Source organism: Anneissia japonica, unplaced genomic scaffold (genome assembly GCF_011630105.1).
Source record: "Anneissia japonica isolate Jap-2015-1 unplaced genomic scaffold, ASM1163010v1 scaffold1626_len201304_cov172, whole genome shotgun sequence".
Classification (NCBI taxonomy): domain Eukaryota; kingdom Metazoa; phylum Echinodermata; class Crinoidea; order Comatulida; family Comatulidae; genus Anneissia; species Anneissia japonica.
Window position 1 is genome coordinate 132528 of NW_022748627.1, and position 24350 is coordinate 156877.

Below are 24350 nucleotides of genomic sequence, written 5' to 3' on the forward strand. Positions count from 1 at the left end.
ATATATATATATATATAGTAGAACACAATATAATCTATTCAGGGAACGAATATTTCTTCTTGTCCTCAAGACTTCATCAGTGTAACTGATCACAAAAGTTGGCAAATACTAGATCTATAATACAATAAACAGTCGGCCATAAATAAAGGAGGGTGATTAAATGAGATAAACAATAATGGAGACATAGGGATAATGATATATGATGGGAGCAAGATAATGAGTTAAAAGTGTGGAAAACAAAGTACTCTGATATCGAGTAGTGTAAGCGATAGCCCATGATACAGATAAATATAATGGCAATAAAAATCATAAGATAATATATCAGCCTAATGTACATACATATATATATGTATATAATATAATGTAGGTCTAATAATTATAATAATAATAATAATAATATTAATAATAATAATAATAATAATTAATAATAATAATAATAATAAGCCATTATCAAAATAAACAAAAACAAAGTAAACTAGGTAAGCCTAGATACAAAAGTAATGCAGAAGTCAACACTTTAACTCTCCTGGCCACTCCATTGACAACATTCGATGTTTCTGCTAGCTAACAATTTTCCATGTCTCGACCATAGAAGACGCTCAGAGCTCAAACTCATTATCAAATTCAATACTCACATTTTAGGGTATTCTGAGCGATTATGCATTCACACACACTTGACTTTTTTTCATATCATATCCGCATCATTATTTTATGTACACCATGTTATATTCCATATTACTTGTATAATGTTATATTTAATTTTGGGGAAATAGTATTCTCTAGATGACTGGAAATGACACTCTTATAGTAAAATTCATCATCATCAAATCACTCTTATAGTCAAAATATTTCTCATGATCTTTTATTAGCGATTTTCGGAAACATAGAGATCTAATTAATAATAGGGTCTATGTGTGGTGTACCATAGTAAATTAACATTGTCTGTGATGTATTTAATTTACCTACTCCAAAAGTGAGTCCAGATCAACCTCATCCCCACCATGGTTAAGGCTGAGATGCGTAAATTTGATGGCCGGAAATGACACTCTTATATAGTTGCATTCATGATCATTACATCACCATTATAGTCAAAGAAGCACCAACAAATTTCTCATGATCTTTTATCAAGAATTTTCAGCAGTCATAGAGATCTAAATAATCTGTTTAATGTACCCTAGAAAATAAAACTTCAAAACATTTTCTTTTATTTACTTTACTTACTTACCGTGAGTCCACAAGACGTCGCTCAGCTCCACCACATTTGGGGCTGAGGTGGTAAAATTTGGGTAAATTGTACCTCTAGATGGCCGGAAATGACACTCTTATATAGAAAAATTCATCATCATCACATCACCATTATATCAAAATTAATTGCCAACAAATTTCTCATGATATTTTATTAGGGCAATCATAGAGATCTAATTAATCTCTATGATGCACTATAAAAATAAAACTTAATTGTCTTTGATGTATTTACTTTACATTACTACTTCATGTGCCGGAAACAATTTTATCTTTACACGCTTTTTTCTTCATACTTCCCAAATTATAATAAAGGCAAGCGCACTCAAGTCGTGTATAGGTAGGCATAATTCAAATATTTTGTGGGCAGAGATACCGTATCTTGCTATAAGATGTATTCTGAATGTACAGGTCTCTTTTGTTAAAACTTGGGTCATATGCAGTTCATTTCAATAATGTTCAGGCATCTTTTTTCTGACTTATGAAATCTCATTGCCGCCGAAAAGTAGGGGACCAACCCCCTCCCCCTTAAAAATATTTGGGAGTGGGGGGACGTGTTCCTCCCCCCCCCCATAATCTGCGCCCATGTCAAGCCCATCAACGAAAAGTTTCCTTTAAAAAAAAATTAAACTATTTGGTTTTTTTTATAGGCCGCCTATACACACACATTATTGTTCCAGTCAGGCCGAAGTGTTTCTTTGTGGTCGTTCTTGAAATACTTAAGTTTGACCTCCTTACTTGCCCGTCGGGGCTAGAGACCTAGCCACTCCATCCCCAATATCTATCTGTGTCAGTTAGACGCACGATTTCAGGGGACGAGAAGCGATACCGATAATGATGAGATGATGATTCAAAAAAGTTATTGAGTAACCGTATTATATAAAAGTATATAGTATTTATATATAAAATTAATTTTAGTTAGTCAGAAAATTGCTACCTAGTCAGAACAGCTTAGATAAAATTAAAGAAATGAATTGGTAGTACTTTCATGACTAACAATTAATGATATTTATTTCATGAGCTGAGTCGATGGTTGGGGCGGCTGTTAATTGGTGAGAAAATGTTTTAATTATTTTATATTAAAAACGTATAACTTACGGTTAAACCAGGGAGTTGTTATTTAGTTAAACAGTGTTCTGACCGTGTTGACCGTGTTTGTCAAACAGCGCCCTCTTTCTGCTGTAAGGGGATTCCCCGAGAAAATCCGAACCGGAATCAATGGTTGTATTTTGGCAAGCAATTCCGTCCTTTGAGTTGACCATAAAAGCTGCGTTGAATTTTGGGAATGCGGATGGCTTATAAGGTTAGTGATTGCTTCTTTTGTTGGGGGACTTTTCATTTAGACACCTGTGATAATAGTGTACCTTATATTAGGGGAAATTTTTGTAAACCGTCAGGAAGGTTCATACTATTTAGGCATGTATTCCCTTTGTCCAAGCCTGCTAGTCATTTTGTACTAGGATTTGGAGGCATAGGCCTAGAGGTCTGGAACGGTGGCTTTCCGGGGCTGGCTTAGCTTACTTATACCGCCGGACGTACTTTTAATATTTATAGATTTTTTACATGATTGATATTAATAGTATGTCTTGTTAAATTTTTTTTAATGCAAAATGTATGTAGGCATTCCTAAAGCCTAGGTATAGTTTATTCGCTGACAACTTATTAAGTTCTCAATGAAAATGTGCTGATCATGAATTGATGTTGGAATCTGTAGCAGAGTAGTACTACTACTACTACTAGTAGTAGTACAGTAATACTCCACAAGGGATCACTGCCACTAGCAATTTGCAAAGGTTAGTCTAAACTGTACATACATTCTAAAATAGCATATCATAATTATTCAGGATATTTGTACAGTATGATATGTTATTGAAGTCCACAACCACTATCTTAATTATCATCATTTTTTATTAGATTAGACAGCCAGGGGCCCCAAGTTCGAGGAAGGCATTTCAGTGTGGTCTGGTTTAATGAGCTTTCTTAAAACCTCTGATTGTATTTTGCTGCTGGCCAGCTGGCACCAAATTAATAATTTAATAATACAGCAAAAAAAAAACATAGATATCATCTATTTGCGGAAGATTGATTAATTCTGGGAGATTGTTGCTTGTTTACAAGAGTGTAGAACTAGAATATCATGCTGATTTCTGAAGATCTCTGACTTGCCTTGAGACTTGGGACCCTGGCCAGCTTGAGTAGTTAGAGCCATATTGCTTTTGTTTTATGCCTGGCATCAGAAAAACCAACATGGTGCTTTTTTATATAACCTTTCCAGTTAGTGCAGTTTAATTTTGGAGGACTTGGGTAATAAATATGCTCACGTCTTCTAATTCTAGTAACAATCCTGTAATCTTATACCACATATAAACTGTTGTATATATACTGTTGTATAATTCAGGCATGATGAGACATGGAAAAGTATAGTTGCAGATTTTCTTCATTTTATCTGAGTTTTATTCATATTAGTTTACATTTCTTTGAAAAAAAAATCTTTTCCTAGGCTCTTATTTAGTATTCATGTGGCTGGTGCAATGATGATTGCAGAATTCAGTGTTATTGTGGAAAATGAGCCTAGTGTCATATTATTTTCGGGGCCGAATAGGCTGTTTGTTCAGTTTGACAGTGTGTGTACATAATCTCTTAGAGAAAAGTGAAAACCTGTTAGAGGCTGTATCCTGCAAGACCATCATGTGCCCGACAGACCTGTTTAGTAGCAAACAAACAAACTCATTCTGCAAATGTCAAGCTATAATTCATTGTTAGCAGAGCTCTATAAGATGATCTACTTCAAATACAGTATACTGTAGTAAACACCTTTGTGGTAGAAATTATTGGCAATATCAAGTTGAAAGTCTAGTAAAAAAAAAACAATATTATTCAATGGACAGTGTTGAAGTGGTGCTGTTATACCATGATGAGGACATATGGTGCATGCATTTCGCTTGTCCTTGAGCAAGGCACTTTATCTGCATTGCTTCTCTCCACCCTGGAGTATAAATGGGTACCTTGTGGGGTTGCCTGCTACTGCACCAATATGACCATGGGAAACTTACAGCACTTCGTAACTGAAAGGAAAAGTGCTATAAAGGCATCTATGAACAAGTAGTAGCCCAGTATTGTAACCAGAATTTTCAAAGCACGTTTTGGAGACATGACAGGATTCTAACCTTCAGGAGAGACCATTGCAATTGCCAAATCAGGAAAAAAAATCAGACATCATGGTGTCAATGTGTACAGTAGGTCAACCCTGAAACAGCGTATACCAAGACTTCCAAATTTTGAATGGTCTTTTGGTTACCACAGCAGTTTCAATTCAGTCTTTAAAAAACTTGAGTTTTAGGTTTAAACTTAATTTGTTTAACTCACACACTCATATTTTGTAAGTTGTCATAAAAGTAATTTTTTTGATTAACTACACTGTTGTTGCTTACTTTAAATATGCTTTTAGCAAAACTGTTTTGCAATGAGAAAACCAAATATTATTTTATACAGTTTGCTCTCCTCTGATGATTGTTCAAAAATAAAGTTTGCTATACAATAAATGTTGATATCAAAAAGACTGAAAGTAGACCTATGAAAAGACACTTTGTGGCGCCCTCAGTTACACTCTTTAACATGAGTTTATTTGTATGTGGCAGTCGTCATGGTGAATCATTCCTGTTGACGCCCGGGTAACCTGTTTTGTCTCCATGGCCGTGGTTTGTTGCACCATGTAAACACATATTGTCTCATTGAACAGGGAACAATGAAAAACAAAAACAGACAACATCACTGTTTATTGCCATTACACTAGTATTGTATTAATTGTTTGGTGCTGTATAGGGAAAGTCCCAACATTAAAGAGGAAGTGATCTTACGCTCTGTCCAGACTATCACGTGACATGCCTAACGTGACATGCTTAAATATGGTCATCATGATATCCCATCATGACCATGACCATATATAGGTACATCATGACTATATATAGCACAGGTGGGCAAAGTGCGGCCTGTGGGCCGAATGCGGTCCGACAGCGATTTTTTTTAGGCCTGCGAATATGAAATAAAAACCCTATGTGTGCGGCCTGCCAAGCAACATTGGCTAGAAAACACTTGTTTTTTTTTTTTTACGGCCTGACACCGATCATGTAAAAAGTAATATTAAAACTGGGAATAAAGTGGTGTAAAAGCAGTGCTTGGAGGTTTTTAGAAGCGCACTGGAAAGATCAAAGTTTGTGTGCGGCCCTCGGTGTTAAATCAGAAATTCACTTTGGCCCTCTGACCGATTTTTATGCCCACCCCTGATATATGGGATTTGATAGTCTGGACAGAACTTTAGTTGTGATCTACCTGTACTGCACATGGAAGATCACAACTCAACCTGATTAAACCAGTAAGAGCTAGCAAATGTTTGTGTTTTAGTTCAGTTCAGTTTGTGTAGAAGCCTTGAGCTTCTACCTTAATGTAGACTCCTCCAGTGTTGGCATACTGTACAACATCCAAGAATATTTGTATTTGTTGCTGAAGATGGATTTGAATTCCGAAATAAAAATTAAGAAATAAGAAAGGCACTGCTTGTACTTTTTATATTTGCTTTTATATTGGTAATGTATAGGCAACAGAGAGACCCATCCCAGTGGGCCATTCTGTGGTTTGCAGCAGATTATGATCATGAAATTCTCACTTCTTAGGGTTGAAACATAGCCAATTTAGCAGCCTATCAATATTCAAGTTGGTGTATCTAAACCTAGCCGGCTGAGAATGGTTAGTGAGTGGTTCAAACTCGCAACCACAAGTTTTATAACCAGAATAGAAACTGCTACGCCAAAACGCCTACATTTATGTTCAATGGTTATAGACTAAAGTGCAAAAGACTACTGTAGTTAGAAAATTACAAAAAAAAAAATTGCTGGTGCTACCTACAGTATTGGGATATGCTCTTGTCGACGTCCAAAGATTTAACCTTCATCCTAGGCCTACTGTATGTAGTAAAGAAAAGATAACATTCTTGACCAACCAAACCCTAATTTTTAAATATTTAAATTATATGTACAGTAAATCGAATGTTTAGCTCTTTAACTACCCAATAATATTTATTTTCAATTAATCCACATGTGCATGTCGTACAAATACAACAATGCCCAAACCACACCTAAATGGACAGAATTAAAAATTTATGACGGTTATTTTTAATACAATTGATTTTGAGAGTCTACATTCTTTATCTCTGGATTTTTTAAAAGGAGATTCCAAATTTATAATTTTATTAATATGTGACTTTTTGTTATAAAAACAATTTATATTATATAAATATTATATATTTTTATGATTTTTTTATTTTTGTGCCTGGATGCAAACAATTGTGAAAAAACCTATAAACCAATTATTATTAAACTTTAAAAATTGTATAAAACAAATTGTATTACATTAGAGGACAAAATTGCATTCCCTCCCATAAAATCATTCAAAATTTGGAATTTTGTAATGTATCCTGTGAGTGTTTCCCTAAACTTTCTTCCATTGGAAACACTTTGTCAGTATTAAATAGCAATGGCAACCAAGAGGCAGATGATGCATAGGGAACTGCAAAGGGGATTCCCCAGTTCTTTTATCTAAATGGTAATATGGTGATAGTCTAATTACTTCTATCATGCTTCCTTGTCTCAGAATGCTATTGTTTTGCTTGTAAAAACTATTATTGATGTATTTTCCTGTTGGAAGACCTGTTTTGAATATACTGTAAGAGTTTACACCACATTGTTTATTTTTCTGCTTTCCACCTTAGAACTGTACTGTTGATCTATTTTGCTATTTTTCCCAGGGTCCTAGAATGCACAGCTGATAGCCATTGTTATACAGTAGAGCAATATTCCCTGGATTAACCTTTTTTTTCAAAAGACTGAAGGGAGGAATAAATGTGTTATCTTGTCTAAATGTTTTTTTTATTTTTTATTATTATCTGAAGTTAAAAATCTATTTTGTATTAGTTAAATGTCCGTGTTTAATTATAACTGTTTTGTTCTTATATTTACTGTAATATTTCAAAATATCTGATGAATATTAAATTTATAGATTTTTCTGATAAAAGGTCTGTAAATCAGCAAACATTTAATTGTTTCAATTTAGTTTTCTCATTGGGATTTGATATTAATAAATGAGCAGTTCTATGTGAATGTTCTATTGTTTCGTCTGCTCGATGCACTGCATGCGACTACCGGGAATACTACCCAGGAAGCGGAGGAGGTTGCTTGTTGTTTCTTCTTTGCTGATTTGTGGATTCAATGACCATGGAATAAATAATGATAGAAAGCGCTTAATGTAAATATCATAAGTGCTTTCTTGTCTTATATCGTGAAAAGTGCTATAATTTATTTATTGAAAATGGAATTATTGCGAAATCTTGTTAAAAGTTTTTAAAATATTGATACTGATAAGATTATAAAATGTTCACATCTGCTGCAAGCAGTGCTAACACCAAACTTACAATCTTTTAATGATTAATTAATTTTGAATATCGATAAGCTTTTGTTAACCTTTGGCAGCACATTGATGTAGCCACACAAATGTGCAAAATATGTTCAGGGAAAACTATATTTTTTCCGGCATACTATGCATACTGAAATATGCAACAAAAATGAATGAAATAGTTTGCTTGGTCTCTTTTGCCATTAAAAATATCATTATGACCATTATTGGATAGATGCTCTATAAATATTTTGTAAGCACCAGTGAATCTATTGTTATCTGTCTTCCTTATTTGTCGTTCTGCGATGATATACCTGAATGAATACTCTAAAAGGCTTGAAAACTTCCCATTGATTGCTACTATTACCACACATGGAATTGTGGTGTTAAGTAAACATCATTGTTGTTTAAAAAGCTTGAGCAAGATGGCAATTAGCTTACTTTTCATTCCGTTCGTAAGCGGGACGGTGTGTTGTAGACAAGGTTGACTTTGACATGTGGAGTCAACATACAATTCATCGGAAAGTTTATGTTGTGGATAGCTCTGAGCCAAACTACTGGAGTCAGAGTTCCATCAGTACATTGAGCATTCATTGGTGAGTTGAAGATGTTATATCTTGCAGATCTTGCAGTTACACTCTTTAGCAGCATGTCTATGTCTAGCAAAGCTTGCTATTTTGTTTGAGTGTTTTAGTTTGAAGAGCTGAAGATGCTAGAAAGAGTTTTAAGAGCTCAGCTGAAAAGCATGAGCTTGCACTGTAACTTGAATAGTTAGAGATGTAAAGATATGATCTTGCATTTGCTTGAAGAAGAGTTAAATGAATTTTTTTTTCAATGTTGTCTGCTTGAATTTTCTTGCTGTTAGTGTAGATAAGTGGTGGATCCAGGGATACTAAAATTGGACCCCTGGCTGCAGCAACAAAATCTCTAGCCAAACATGAAATATGTTTCAAGAAATTAGTATGCCTACAACACTATTTAAAGCTTCCATGGAGCTCTTCCTATATCAGTTATTAGGTACTGTAGGTTTCGATTTGCACAATGACAAGACGCTAGAACCGATTCACTCATTCGTCACTGTCCTACGTTCTTTGCACTGCATAGATTTGGTCAAATTGCATCCTAGAATCCATGCGGTGAGAACTTTAACATTCTTGCATGTGCAGGTGACATTATGTGATGTCAGTACGTTCTACGGCTCTTCGTAGGAAGATTGAGCATCCCTAACCCTCTCCCTCAGACATAGAGTATAATATTTTTTCCTTGCTCAGACATAGTCCATGATTGGTGCATAATGTTTCCCCCAGGTATTTCTTGTTCATAAGGCGAGGTACTCACTGCGAGTTGGCCGACGCGATTCTATGGAGAACACAATGCCACAACGAGCATGCAATGACACTGACATTCTTTAGATGGCTTCGCGTCATCTAGTTTGCGATGCAGTAAGTGCCCGGCTTAATGTGCACAAAAACGTGTTGTCTCTCACTTTGCATAAACTTTTTACTAATCAATTTCAGCTTCCAGTTTGCATTCTTTCCAAAAGAAACAGACTCATGTGTCACGTTGATTTAACAATGTATTTAAATTTTTTATTTATGCATGAGTTTTGGTCCTTGAGAGCTTGAATACGCAAGTGTTACACCAAACCTGCAAGACTTCTTACTGTAGGTCTGTGTATAGCACTTGCAGAAAGTATAGAAAAACACATTACTCGTCGAACTGTAGCACCATCACGTTTGCTGAATGTCCACACCTGTCCAACATAAATTGTATTTACTGTACATGTAAAATCACTGGCAGTGGTCGCCAGATCACAAACTCTCTGGTGGTAAAAGTAAGGACCTGGAAGCAGTGATCTGAAAATAATGTGAGTTTGTTTGTGTTTCATTACATTGAGGGGATGATTTTCATTATGGTAGCACCCTTTATGCCTTGGTGTATTAGCAATGACTAGGAAAAAAGGCTTGGCAGTCAACATGTTAAAACCGTAGTAATTGAATCACAATTTTTTGTGTTTGCACAAAAAAAGATAACAATTGCACACCATGTCTGTAAAGTATTTAGTAGATTATTAGAGTATGTATTGTGTAGCATAATCCAAAGGATTTCATTCATACTAAAGATATACTGATACTATATTCCCTCAAGAAATTAGATCATTCATTGTAACTGTCTCTTTTTTTAGGTGGGTTTTGTGATATTGTGCTAAGGTAAACTGTCTCACCTACTTTGATTGTGTTTTATGCATTGTCATTCAGCATTATAAACTTGTACAGAATGTATTTTTTTGCTGCATCTACCTTTTTTGTGGTATTAATGTACTTTTACTGCTTACGAAAATATTGGTTATTTGTTTACTCTCAGTATGCATTGAACAGGGATTTTTGGCAGTATTAACATCATTTTTAATTACTAGATGATAAGAATTCACACAGCTCTGTAATATATTTGAATCGATGCCAACTAAAAGGTTTCCACTTCTTAACATCCTTCCTGTAAAGGTCATGTTATTTTAAATATATTTAAAATTACATCCTTTTATTTCATGTCAGGGGTACTTAATATCAAAATGGTCTCAAATGTAAATACAGTGCATTGCTATGGACCACCACTAAGACCTGCTTCATGGATGGTTGTTGCTAAGGTCCTACAAAATTTCAATCATCAACATTATAAGGCCAGATATAATAAATTACTGGTTTCTCGTCCCCTCACACATCCATTTTCTCTGCCTTACCAATTTTAAAATTTTTTTTTATTTTCTTTATTTTACAAAATGTATGAAAATCTTGCTAACTCACATCAGTAAAAGTCCTGTTCTTGATCGATCGTGGTCGGGATACATATGTGGTAAAGACAAGCTAAACCAGTCACTCGTCGCAAATCCCGTTTCCGAGATATTGGCCAAAACATGCTGGAATATAAATTTTGGAAATCTATTTTATTGTACTAAACTAACCTTTATATCTATACATCATGCTATGCTGTTATTTTCCCCATTTCCAATGTTAAAACAATGATTTTTAACGATTTGGTGATGGTTTCTGCCTGAGAAATGCCCAAAATCGTAAACTTTGGAAGCTGATTTCTCAGATAATGGTCGTATTTGACTGGTCGTTCTTTGTTAAACCACGCCCACCTGCGCAGTGGTAAAATCCTACTTAACAAAGACGACCAGTCGTATAGAAAACCAAAATGGCTGCATAGTATTACCGCAATACACGCTGCATAATCAAGGCTGCTTCGAATTGTGGCAGTATGGGTTTTTCATAAAAAAATGTTTTTATCCAGTTTTTGAATTCTGTTAGCCTACATTTATTTTTTGACTTCATTGTGGGTAAATATTATAATTTATATTTTCTGAAATTTAATCTAAATTATATTAAAGCAAATTATTAAACTGACCAATCGACCATATTTTTTTGGTCACCTGCACAATTTAATGCTGATTAACGCATTCTGGTTATGTTAATTTTCGTTGTCAATGAAGTCTATTTTACGAACCAGTCGAATAAAAATAATACTCAATGAAAATTCGTACTTAACGAAATGAACCAGTCGAATAAGCCCATTGTTCTTTAAACAGCTGTATGTTTAAACTCCTGTAACTTCATAACAAAATATCGGATTTAACTGATTCTTGATTTTAAATGATTTACTATTTTATAGCTCTCATTTTACTGTTTAACACTGTATTAATAACTAAAAATCTATTTTGAGTGACTGGTTTGGCTTGTCTTTGCCACATATGATGTGAATCATGTCTAGTGCTTCTTATATTTGCTTTCAATGTGCCTACTTGGTAAAAGTGAGAAAGTAGTAGCTTTTTCCCATCGAGCATCTTGGATTTGCCATTTCAGAGTTTAAAAAAAAAAAGAAGAAAAATTGCCCTCATTCTTTTTTTTTCAAGGACGAGAAACATTTTTTTTTTTTTACTTGGCCTAAACATATGTGTTTGTGGGACATGAGTGCATTTCTGTCTGCATTCTGATTAGTCAGTTATTAAGTATTACAAAGTATTAAATCATCACAGTTCAATGAATTCCATTAATGCAAGGTTAGGAGAATTTACTTTTCAAATGGATATTTTTGTTCTTAAATATATATACAGTAGTAGTATTTATTATTTTTATTATTTTTGTTATTCTCGTTGAAATTCTTTGGAAGAGGAAGGAGAAAGCCTTGTATAATGTTTTATTAAAACCATAAATCAGAAATCAAATTGAAATATTTCATTACAGATGCAAATGTAAATTCAATTTGTAAATTTTCAAATTCCTATTTATTATAATTCCTCTTTATTCTGTGTACTTTATACTTTTGCAAGTGTTTTGAGAAGTAGGTTCTATTCAGGATATTGAAATACATCATTATAATTTTAATTGCTGGTTTTGTTTAAGTATCAAAATGCTCGATACTCTATGCATGTTGGTTGCTTTGATGTATAATTGAATGGCTTGCGAGTGCCAAAGGGTTTATCCATTCTCAGTTTATGCACCAGGATCTTGGATTATTCCATTACAATATTATTATCTGGTTTTGTTTAATTAAGTATTGAATGCCTGTTGCGGCATATAAGTTCATAAGTACTAATAGTTAAAATATACAGTTTGTGAGTGAACAAAGTTAGTTTCTGATTGAATCCAGGATGTTAGCTGTAATGCTGAAAATAATAATTAATTTGTCAAGGACTATGAACCTTCAATGCAAACCAAATTCTTAAAACTTGATGTGATTTCAAAATCTTGGAATATTCCATTACAATATTATTTTCTGGTTTTGTTTAATTAAGTATCGAATGCCTGTTGCGGCATATAAGTTCATAAGTACTACAAGTTAAAATATACAGTTTGTGAGTGAACAAAGTTAGTTTCTGATTGAATCCAGGATGTTAGCTTTAATGCTGAAAATAATAATTAATTCGTCAAGGACTATGAACCTTCAATGCAAACCAAATCCTTAAAACTTGATGTGATTTCAAAATCTGTCATTGCAATTGCCATTAATCTTGTTGGCCTCAAATCCAGGATATGGTACAGTACACTATACATCATATTGTTCAGTTTAAATATTGTTTTCTGTGAACTGTTGCAGTGGCCTTATTGTGGCCTGGTTACGCGATTTGCTAGTTTCTTCATCATATCACTCAACTTTGAGATACTCTCCACCTCGTTGTTCACACGGAGCTAATGGATTTGCATTATTTTTACCTGATTGTTTTATTATTGTTATTAATAAAACAAGCAGAAAGGTATAGAGCTTATTTTATATGCATGTGGTAAGTAGATGTGGATTACTTAATATAGTACTGTATATGATAGCTTAAAATGACAATGACATTTAATAGATTTATTATGGTATATAATATTGTAGATAAAAAAAAGCATGAAATAGGTTGTAGTAGTACATCATAGTATGTATTATGGATGGTACAGTGCTGTATATTGTATTTACTGTATTGTCTGGAATCAGTTGCAGATTTAAGGGGGTTCCATCCAGCCCAGGTTCCCTCCCCCTCTCTAAATTTTTCAAAATTATAAAAATTGGAGGAAAAATAAAAATTATATTCAAATTTTTAACTCTGAAAGTGCCATTTCCGGCCATCTAGAGGCGACATAATCGTAAAATTTCTTGCCTCAGCTCAGCCGCAACCATGGTGGGGCTGAGGTGGTATGACCCTCCATCTGTCCAAGTCAATCCTTGGGTCCCCTCTATTTAAAATTCATGGATCTGCAACTGGGAATGGTATGGGAAGTTTGAATGCTATTTTTGGAATATGGAGGAAGGAAACATCTTACAGTAATAATTATGTTGGCGGAAATATTTTCCAGCTCCTTCCCTTGAGTCCTACCAGAGACTACTGTATCAAATTTTATTTTACCAAAACATGTGACATGCCTAAATATGGTCATGGTGAAATCTGATCATGACCATATATAGGCACATGATGGCTATATATGGGTATACAACAGTTTTTTTGCGAAAGACAATTTGATAATCTGGACTGGGGGCACAAAATGAAGTAAAAGCAGCCACGGCGACCTCAGTCCCACCATAGTTGGTGCAAATAAGTGGTAAACAATCTAGCTCCCCATTCTCTCACTGCTGGATCACCACTGAACTCATGGTGCACTCCTTTTTTTCATGTTTCCTCTATTTAATTAAAATTTTTCTCCCTCTTTTTAATTTTTCGGCTTGACTGACGGGGGAGAGGGGCACGGGCCCTCATGGCACCCTGCTGAATCCGCCACTGAAACTACAGTATAGCTCACTACTTTAAGCCAAAATTCAACAAATGAGAGTACGTGTTCAGTGGCGGATCCAGGAATTCAAAATAGAGGAGACCCGGTAGGGACTCTTACATATCAAAAGTTTATACCACCTCAGTCCCACCATGGCTGGGCTGAGTTAGAATATTTTATGGCATTTCATTTTTTCCACCATTTTTGCTGTTGCGGGCTGGCGGGCCCCATTGAATCTACCCGTGATGTTGAATTTGTTGCCATGTTCTTTTCTTGTATAATCTAATCACCTGTGTGACAATGTATAGGTGGCCCCTTGCATTTTGCAGGACTGCATGTCAAAATATATTTTTTTAATGATTGATTTTATAGTAAAAAATATTTTACCAGTAGGTGTTGATAATATTTCCAGCAGAAGTGCATTCCATAATGGTATGGTAATAGGTTAGTGTGAGAATCCGGAATAACCTTCGTTTGAATGACATCACAGTAAATTTCAAAGTCTGCCGGATGACTGTTCTATTTAATACCTACCGGCTTTCCTTATATGTTCATACAAGCGTATGAATTGGTTTGAGAGAATACTAAATCTAGTCAATAACCTGTGCTTCCTTTTCTATTTCTTTCAGATGTACAGTAGTACAATATATACAGTATATTGATTTGAAACTTACGAATGACAGTTTCAGTTGTTAACATCTACAGTACCATTTTCAAATTTTCAATTGACTGGAATGTAGAAATTAATCTCAGCATCTCCAGCTTGCCGATCTGGTCATCAGATCTGCTGTAAGCCGGGCCACTGGGTGTGGTTGCAGGGCCAGATAAGTGGTCGTACATGTGAGAAAGTTGATGTGCACCCTCATCTCTATTCATGTTGTTGTTCTTTCAGATGTAGTTACATTTGAATCGGTGCACTCGATGTTATCATTGAAGGGACATTTGGAGATGAGTCAAAGATGCGAGGATGGCAGATCTGATCTTCGGTGCCAAAAATGGGTTGTTAGATAACGTAAAACAGCAGCTTAGATTCGGGGTTGATGTCAATTACCGCGATCAGAAAGATGGTGCCACTGCCCTCTACTGGGCAGCTTGCAGGTATGTTATTTTTCAAGTTTTATTTTTTTTATTTTATTTTTTAAAATTTATTTATTACGCTTCATCACTGCACAGTGACAAAAATAAGTGACAAACACAATAAAATAGAAAAGCAGCGAAAAGGAAGGGATGAACAGTGATCTTTACATTAATTTATTTCATAGGCTAAAAGTTGTTAATGTACTATTAGTACAGTATGATTCTAATATTTTTATTTCATAACATTTTGAGCAAAAATAAATATACACTTATTAATGAGTCCAGCCAAAGTTTAAAAGTTTTCTTAATAATACCTACACTACATGAAATGTTATACACAATATTCAATCAAACCCAGTAGCTGTTTTACTTTATAAATAATCAGAAAAAGCATGTTAAATTTGGGCAGATACAGAATTTCAAAATTGAGTGTGACATGGCGTGACCTTTCTAAATATCTCATTGCTATTGGTCGTAATTTTTTTTTTTCACATTTGGAGGAGTTACATATTTTTGTTAACAGGTTATATATAGTATTGCAATAGTCAGTAAAATCATTCTATTTTAATAATGAGAGGCTTAGTTTAATGGCGCACTCTGTCAAAATGACACATAAAATGTTCACATAGTACATGTGACCATATGTCTGGTTATTAAGCGACGGTTGGTCATATAATCTTGAAAAACACTTAAATGTTCAATAGAAACAGTTGTCAACTTCCTACCTTATGAAAAACACATCAAACAAAATTGCTGGTTTACAGGGATTTATGTAGACAATTACACATATGTTTACCAGCCAATTTATAGGTTAATGCAAAGAATGGTATTAAAATGCATAAATTGGCAAAGAAAGTGTTTTCTTTTCTAATTTTCATTTGTATGAAGCAATTCAAGTTTAAAAGCTCAACATTGACAATATGTTATTGTTGATTTTATAATTATTTTCATTTCTACTACCCTGGATATCTGAGCATGTTATACTGTAGTCAACAAAGTGTCTTACTTGGCCAATGTCCAAGCATAATTGAAACTATAGTACTGTATATACACAGGATAATGAAAGTACAGTCGTTAGAAATGGTTTGTTTTTCAAAATGTTTGAGTTTGAGTCCATCTGAACCTCACTCATGTAGTGTGTTACTGAGGCTTGGGAGGTGGGAAGAGTTGTTTTGTTTATTTTGGGTTTGTGCTTAAGGTGGTAGATGTCATATTGACACTAATATTGAGATAGACTGATACAAGTTCACAACCTGCCACTGCGCTATCTCTGTCTCTTATACACATCTAGATGTGTATAAGAGACCGAATAATATTATCGCGCAGTACTGGGTAAACAACTAGATTTCTTGTTTCAAACAATATACATTCTGTCTCTTATACACATCTAGATGTGTATACAATGGGAGCACAAATAATGTATAAATCAAATAGTTATAATATAGTGCTCAAATTTATTGTATGAAGGGAGAGAGACTAGTGGTCTTAGATCTGTAATGATAGGGTACAGGCCTCAGTGGTCTTAAAGGTATGACACTCGCTGAGATAGCGATAGATTGCAGGTTCAATTCCCACCCTAGACCTCTTTTTTTGTCAAACTACTATAATAGGGACTTTTGTTGAACTATATATGCTTTTATAACATCATGTTCCTATATATTTGAGCACTGTATAATTAACTATTTGATATGTTGTTTGTGTTCCCATTGCTAAGCAGCAACTTGATTTGAATATTGTTTACTATGATTTACCAGCTGCTACAAGCTGTTATGTAGCTAAAATTGGCTCCACTATGTGTGAGCCCTCAAGTTGTACTGTATGGAGGGAGAGAGACTAGTCTTAGATCCATAATGATATCCTACGGGCCTCTGTGGTCTAAACGTATAACGCCTTCCAAGTTATCAAGAGATTACGGGTTCAATTCCCACCAGAGACCTTTTCTTTCATACAGCTATAATAAGGAACTTTCAATGACCTTAGTGCTTGACCTGATTTATAACATCATGTTCTTATATATTTAAGCACTGTATTACTATCTATTCGATTTATATTTGCATATATATATTTACATGAAAAAATTCACAGATGGAGAGAAACCAAACACATAGCCTAAATGTGAAAATAAAGAAATCTATATTTAGAACAAGCCCATGGTTTGTGTTTAATGTACCAAAGACATGTCAATAATTATAATAATTGTGATTTATTAGATTCCAGGGTAGCTCTGCAGCATAATTAATTTCCATGATCACAATTTAGTTTTTCTATATCCGTGTTTCAAAACATTTTTTCTCACAGTTACTCTCTTATCACCGTGCAAATGATAGCTATGCTATAATACAAATATGTTTTGAATCGGTATAATTTGTGTAAACATCTTATCATTAACATTCCCATGACAGTGTACTACACATTTCATAACAGAGTACATATCATAAAGCGGTTGTGTACACAGAACAGTTGGCGTTAATTAAACATTTACTTCGCAAACAAAGATAGTACTGACGTACCACTCTAAAATAATATTTGTCAGTTTCTTCTTATGTCAAAATGTGTTTTTTTTATTTTTTTATAAGAACCATTTCTAGTACAGTTAGTAAATATAATGGAGGAGGCAACGGTAGACAAATACAAAGAAAACAAATTTGGAAAGATTAATGATGAAAGCAATGCCTGGTGATGGCATGGAGACTTTTACAGTTCTGTTAAAAATTGAGTTGGTCCTCGAGTTAACCCTATACCTTCATCTTCAGCACTGTTCAACATTCTGTTCTACTCCTCCATAAAATCTTACCGCCATTGCATTGGTCTTCCTCAGAGAACCAGGAAATAGAGTATTGAAACACTTATAAAATCTTATTTACACTATATAGTTTCGTTGTGGATGAAAGGTTGCAGGGAGAGAGATAAACTTGGAATGTTGCCAAATCCGCTTATAACGCTTGTCAGTTTTTGAGAATTCCAATAGCATTGATGTGGTTGCATCCTGTTTAAGACAATACTGGTAGAGAATTCAGAAATATACCTACCAAACCTTTAACAGAGTAAACCTAAACTCATCATAAATGTTTGATTTTCCCCTTCCTGCATAAGAAAAATTCCCCAACTCAAATTGTATTTTGGTATTCCCACCTGATGGCCATATTTGGGAAAACATAATCTATAAAAGATTCATAATCCATAGTGTATAGCTTATTTCTTTGTCAGTGAGAGGTCACAGGTTTGAATCCCGCTAGAGACACTTTTTTGCACAACTTTTTCATTGATGGCTATGATACATTTCATTTGTTCCTAAAATGTGAGCACTGTTTCTATAGTTTTTCATATTTTTATAATTATATGTTCAGTGCTATGAAAAAAATCCCACCGAATAATATTATCGCGCAGTACTGGGTAAACAACTAGATTTCTTGTTTCAAACAATATACATTCGTAGAAGTCATATGAAGATAAGCCTATCTAATAGTTACGTTTAAGGGTCAAGACTAGGACATACCTCTGACTTTAAATTGACAAAGATAGAAAAATGTTAAATACAGACAATGTATATATAGAGACCAACCTTAAAACATAAAAAGTGTAATTTAAAAATGTGTGTGAAAACAATGTTTTCTGATATTGACATCAATTATGCTTTGTAATAGAGACCCTTTGGATGCTACAATCACATCCGTGTTAAAGTAGTTAATAGTTGCAAATTTGGGCTGTAACTATTCATTACAGATTATAACACTCAAAAAGTCTTTCTTATTGCTCTGGAGAGTTCACTCACAATGTAAACGTCAATCTCCCCCCCCCCCCCCCACGATCCCCCCCCCAAAGATGGGGCATCTGGCTGGATTTAAAACCATAATTTGAATGTTTGATATAATACCTGAAGTTACGTGATAGTTAGATATTAAAAAAAGTAGGGCCCTTCTATTTGAAAGCATTTCATTGTAATACTGTATTTATACCGGCTGAAAAAATGTTTTCAGGTGAGTTCACCCATGATATATATATGGGCCAGTGGGTCCTTGCTATGACTTTGTCTTTGTTTGCAAAATGTTCAGAATGCGGAATTTAAGTAGCACGAATAATTTCAAAGAAGAGAACTTGTTTAAGCTTAGCTTAAAAGTGGTACTGATTTGAAAGCATAAAATATTTCTCTCTGAAATGTTTGAATGTATATCATTATTATAATCCCTCTATAATACTGCTGAATAAACCATAGGCACCTGAAACCCTTGCCAACCCTTGAATATGATTTCTGTTTTCTTTGTATTTGATGTATTTTGGTAAACCAATGCTGAGGCAAATAATGCCTTTTGTGGTCCTAATATTTGATCAGGTTTTTGAATCGTTAAAGTGTTGTTATTATGATGAAAACTCATTCAAATTTCTAACCTATTTTTCCTACAATTTTAATTTAACATAAGCAGGAACAACCAGTCTCGTTTTTGTTAGTGGATCACAAGTGGATTTGTATACATTGCTTGTGTTTGGAACCCTTTTACATATCAGCACTCATGTATAATTATAGAGCTATTGTAACATCTGGAATTAAGCTTTCATATACAGTTAATGAAAAAAAAGATACATAGTTTAAATGTCATTTTGAATCGGTTTTGTTTATGATATTTCAGTGGCCACGCATCTGTCATATCGGTCTTGTTAGATGCTGCTGCGGATGTTAATGTGACTGTCAAGTGGGGGTCAACTGCACTCCATGCCGCAGCTGATAGAGGTCACACAGAATGCATGAAGTTATTACTTGAACAGTAAGAAATAGTTTCATAGTTTTCAAGTCTTATATGATATCATATCCTTCTATGTGACACTGATTGCCCACACTTTTTTATTATTTGTTTATTTTTATTCTCAACAATTTTGTTTCAACTGGAAGAGTTCTAAAGGTCTGTCCTGATTATCAACTTTTTCTCTGACAAAATAACAGTTGTATGTCCATATATGGAAATGATATAATGTCACCTTGTCACATGTTCTTGTCATATAAAATTTGATAGTGTGGACATGATAATTCCCATTCAATTTGCCACTATCAAAATACTAAACCACTTTTTATTTCAAATGTAGTAATGCTGATCCAAATATTCAAAACCAGAACGGAGATGCCCCACTTCATCTGGCTGCCTACAGAGGTTATGAGAAAGCGTGTTTGATTCTGTTGGAGTTCAATGTCGACGTAACTATTCCAAACAAAGGAGGCAAGAATGCCCAGCAAGAAGCCCAGGCAGGCCAACATTTTGAACTTGCTAAAATACTAGAAGAAAAATCAAGAGGTAGACAAATTTATTTAATTAACATTATTTTCAATATCTTGTATCTAAGTCCATAAGAATATACTTAGAAAACAGTTGCAATTGTGGTATAGAGTGTTGGATTTAAGATGCTTGCTTTACAGTCCCAGGGTTCAGAGCCCAAATCCTCTCAATTTTGTTTTACAAAAACTACCACTCAGATACTGAGATTTAGTTTATAAAGCATCAATTACATAGTGAGTCACATGCTGTTGGTTGTGAATAATTTTTTCATGATGATGTTAAGGGGTAAATAACACAAAAGATATTTCCCTTAAAGCCACATTTACACTAGACAGGTTTACAACACGACAATGACATATCATCGCGTTTGTATTGTTTTAACATTGCACGCATATGTATCGTGTCGTTGTGTTGTAATCGTGTCTAGTGTAAATACGGCTTTAGTCAAATTTAGAGAAATTTGGACTTAAGGGGAATATCTTTTGTGTTATTTTCCCCTTAACTTTATTATTATTATTATTATTATTATTATTATTATTATGTTACTAAAACCTACTTTAAGTGGAACTTAGACAACGAAGAAATTAGAGAACAATTTAAAAAAAAGATGTTAAGCGGAAAATAACATGACGTTAAGGGAAAAATAATACAAAAGATATTCCTCTTAAGTCTGATTTAGAGGAATTATTATTATTATTATTATTATTATTATTATTATTATTATTATTATTATTATTATTATTATGAATAATGATTGCCTGAATCTAGACTAAAGATAAGAAGGGACTTATGTACTGCTCCTCAGGTGAAGCAGTTTAAATACAAATTCTTAATTAATGATAGATTTGGATGATTTTTTTTTTATTGGGTATAGAATAAATTTAGTTAGATTTAAAATAGCAGGAGTTTAAATAAAATTTTGTCAAAGGCGATCGAGTACTACTGTTGATTTAATTGAGATCATGTTCAAATATTAACTCTATAAAGTAAGCAATTAAAACATTTTTATTAGAATAAAATATGCATTATAACCTCAACCAATAAAACTATAAATAATTATAAGTTGCCATTTCATATGAAAGTCAACATTATAATCACTTTAATTGCTTTTTATAGGCCGCTTGGCAGCTTCCTACCCTCAATACCAACCAAACCGGAAAACGGCTGTAGGAAGACTGCCCTCTACTGGCTATTCTAACAGTGATCAGGAATTCAAAATGGCAGCAAATTTCAATATTACGTAGGACTCCACAATTGCTATATTTCTGTCTAAATATTACACACAAATAGTTAATATTATCAATATTTTTCTTATTTATGTAATTCATTAGGCTTTATTTTTATTCCATTGTTTATCTGTTGAAAATTGCTTACTATTCAATATATATTATTTGATATTCACTACCTTAATTGATTTCTCTTATGTAGGCCTAACATAATGGGGAATAGTGTTGGATTTGGAAACTTACCAATGAGAACAGACCCAGTGTTTGGTGATACAAGAGATTTATTGCCTGCGGTTCCTTCACGAAACATGCCAGTTCAAAAGACATTTTCTGCCCCACCCTCACCATCAGAGAAGATAACTACCTCAAATAAACAAAGAGAGGGCGGTTCGCCTGGAAGTTACATGTATGCCATGCAGATGACTAATCAGGAAGCCAAAGGAATTATCGATGACCTTCAATTGAAACTTGCAATGGCAGAGTCTGAAAAGGATGCTTTGAAATCTAAAATTGCAAATGTTGCAGAGAAAAGATATTTTGAGGACAGTTCATTATCTCTTACAACTATGGAGAGCAACTCTCTGCAACGTGTCAAAAATGAGCTTTCCCTTACAAAACAAGCGCTATCTAAGTCTGAACAAAAAAATAAACAACTTGAAAATGCTTTGGCTAAAAAATCCAATATACAAAACCCGCTAAATAACCTCTCAGCTAGCCCAGGAGATAATTCGCAAACTCCACATAACATAGCGAGTGCAGCAAAGAGTGCAGACTTTGGCCTGCAGCTCATCAAGGCAATCTCTGGGATTGGCAAGATGTTTTCCTCAAGAGACACAAATTTATTCCCGATTATGAGCAGCAGTTTAGAAGACATGTCCTCCGTTACTCTGCAACTGTACCAAACAAAACTATTAGATCGGTTGAAAAGTGGAAAGATTAGTCTTAAGAAATGGCGTAACTGCAAACTGGATAGACCTGGACAGGTGTGGACTATGGGTCACCAGTACAAAATTGTAAAGAAGGGACAATTTTCCAAAACAGTCAATATTCTCTTAACTAGACATACATCAGTAGCATTTGAAATTCTTCATCATGATAAAAAATATATTATGAAGGTAAAGTGTTTTGTATTGTCCTTTGAACATCGTTACATTTCTTGTTGATATTGCAACTGGTGCTAATGCAGCTTGTGTTTAATTCCAGAGGGAATGTGAATTTTACCACGAATGCATTTACTCCATGTAGAATTTTGCCTGCCTGTTTGTATTTACAGTACACTTTGTTTTGCATTTGATACTTTATTGGTTAAGATTTTACATTTGAAATTATTATTAGTTGATGTTGAGTTTTATACCTGTGTACAGTTTACGAACTTTTATTTCATTTGTTTCAGGTTATGCCAAATGAGCCCGATGTTCAAAATATTCATTTTCCTGGCAGGAATGCAGACTACCGTTCATTTAACCCAGTGAGAAATGAGCAAGAGGTCCTTTTGCGTCTGCCACCACATTCAAACCTAGTTTCTGTGCTACATCACTATGAGATTCCTCTCAGAAAACTTGATTCAAACTTCAGTCACATAAGGGATCAAAAAACCACGATTGCAATTATGCCCGAATATCTTATGACATTGTGCAAGCTAATGGGAGTCCAACAACAGAATCTTTCTGTACCATATGCGCTCTCTGAGAATTTCTTTCAGCAGGTCCTACTACAGATCCTCAAAGCTCTTGCCCATCTGCAGGATAACAGTATTGCCCACAGGGATATCAAACCAGATTGCGTTTACATCACAGAAAGTTTACAAGTTGTGCTGGGTGGGTTTCGAATGGCAATGAAATTGACAGGACCGAGTGGACAACCAATTCAGTTTTCTAAAAGTTGCCAGATTGGTGCAGGTAATCCATGGGCATGGACACCAGAGTTGAAAAAGTGGGAGAAAGATGGTCCACCAAAGTCTTGGGAGAGGAAGGTTAGTTTGCATTGAGAAAGCAATATATGAAAGTACTGTATTTCCTTATATGGTTAGCTTCAGACTACTATTTACATTTTTACCATTTACCAAACACAAAAAGAAAGTTTAAAGTTCAGTTTAGTTTATTCAATTTTCACTAGTAATTATATAAACTACAATAACAGAAAAAAAAACAGTATATGGCAAGGACAAAATAGGTGAACGAGCACTTCTACAAAGCTGATTTGTTTCAAATGTGTCAGGTTAGAGCTGGTAGAAAAGCATGATTTTCAAACAGAAGCAGTATTTTAAATCATTTTCCTTTCATTTTGTGTATCCTTGTGTTGTGTTTGCACACTTACTTACTGTATATAAGTACATATATAACACAGTCATATAACATTTATAATAATAATAATAAAATTTAAACTAAATAAAAAATAAATAAAATAAATATATTTATAAACACTAAACACTATATATATAAAAACACAGAACACTATATATATAAACACTAAAGACTATATATATAAACAAACAAAAAACATCCCAAAGAAATACATTATCAGATTTGAAAGAAACAAACCAAAACAATGTATGGTCATGCTGTACCAATCAACTTAAATGAATAATAATAATATTAATAATATTTCTTTATTAATAATCATTGAATTGGAAAAAATGGAAATTTGGGCTGGGGACCTGCAGCAGCTGCTGCGCAGTGCCACCCGACTTTACTACAACAAATAAAGGACATAGATGGATACAAACATTGTCCTTAACCCTGTTTACTCACAATATGAGGGTTATATTAGGAGCCAAGCGATCATACTCCAATTAAAACCCAACACTATCCAGGATTGAACTGGGGTTTCAGCACAAGAAGCAGGAACATTACCTC

The 24350-nt window shown here is 34.1% G+C and overlaps 1 protein-coding gene across 5 annotated transcripts in view; it reads left to right on the plus strand.

Moving 5' to 3' along the window:
* Positions 1 to 2427: 2427 nt before the first annotated feature.
* The window catches only part of LOC117120918, a 31251-nt gene continuing 9328 nt past the window's right edge, over positions 2428 to 24350 (plus strand). Inside the window, exons 1-7 of one of the 5 annotated variants that reach the window (XM_033266017.1) lie at positions 2428 to 2545; positions 14821 to 15026; positions 19631 to 19765; positions 20082 to 20287; positions 21386 to 21509; positions 21698 to 22610; positions 22889 to 23467. In XM_033266017.1, coding sequence (XP_033121908.1) covers positions 14896 to 15026; positions 19631 to 19765; positions 20082 to 20287; positions 21386 to 21509; positions 21698 to 22610; positions 22889 to 23467 — 2088 coding nt within the window. In that variant the 5' untranslated portion in view covers positions 2428 to 2545; positions 14821 to 14895. Of the gene's footprint in view, positions 2546 to 2677; positions 3036 to 8073; positions 8283 to 12709; positions 12965 to 14820; positions 15027 to 19630; positions 19766 to 20081; positions 20288 to 21385; positions 21510 to 21697; positions 22611 to 22888; positions 23468 to 24350 lie in introns of those variants that run through there. The other 4 variants (XM_033266019.1, XM_033266016.1, XM_033266018.1 and 1 more) reach the window with 4 other exon arrangements.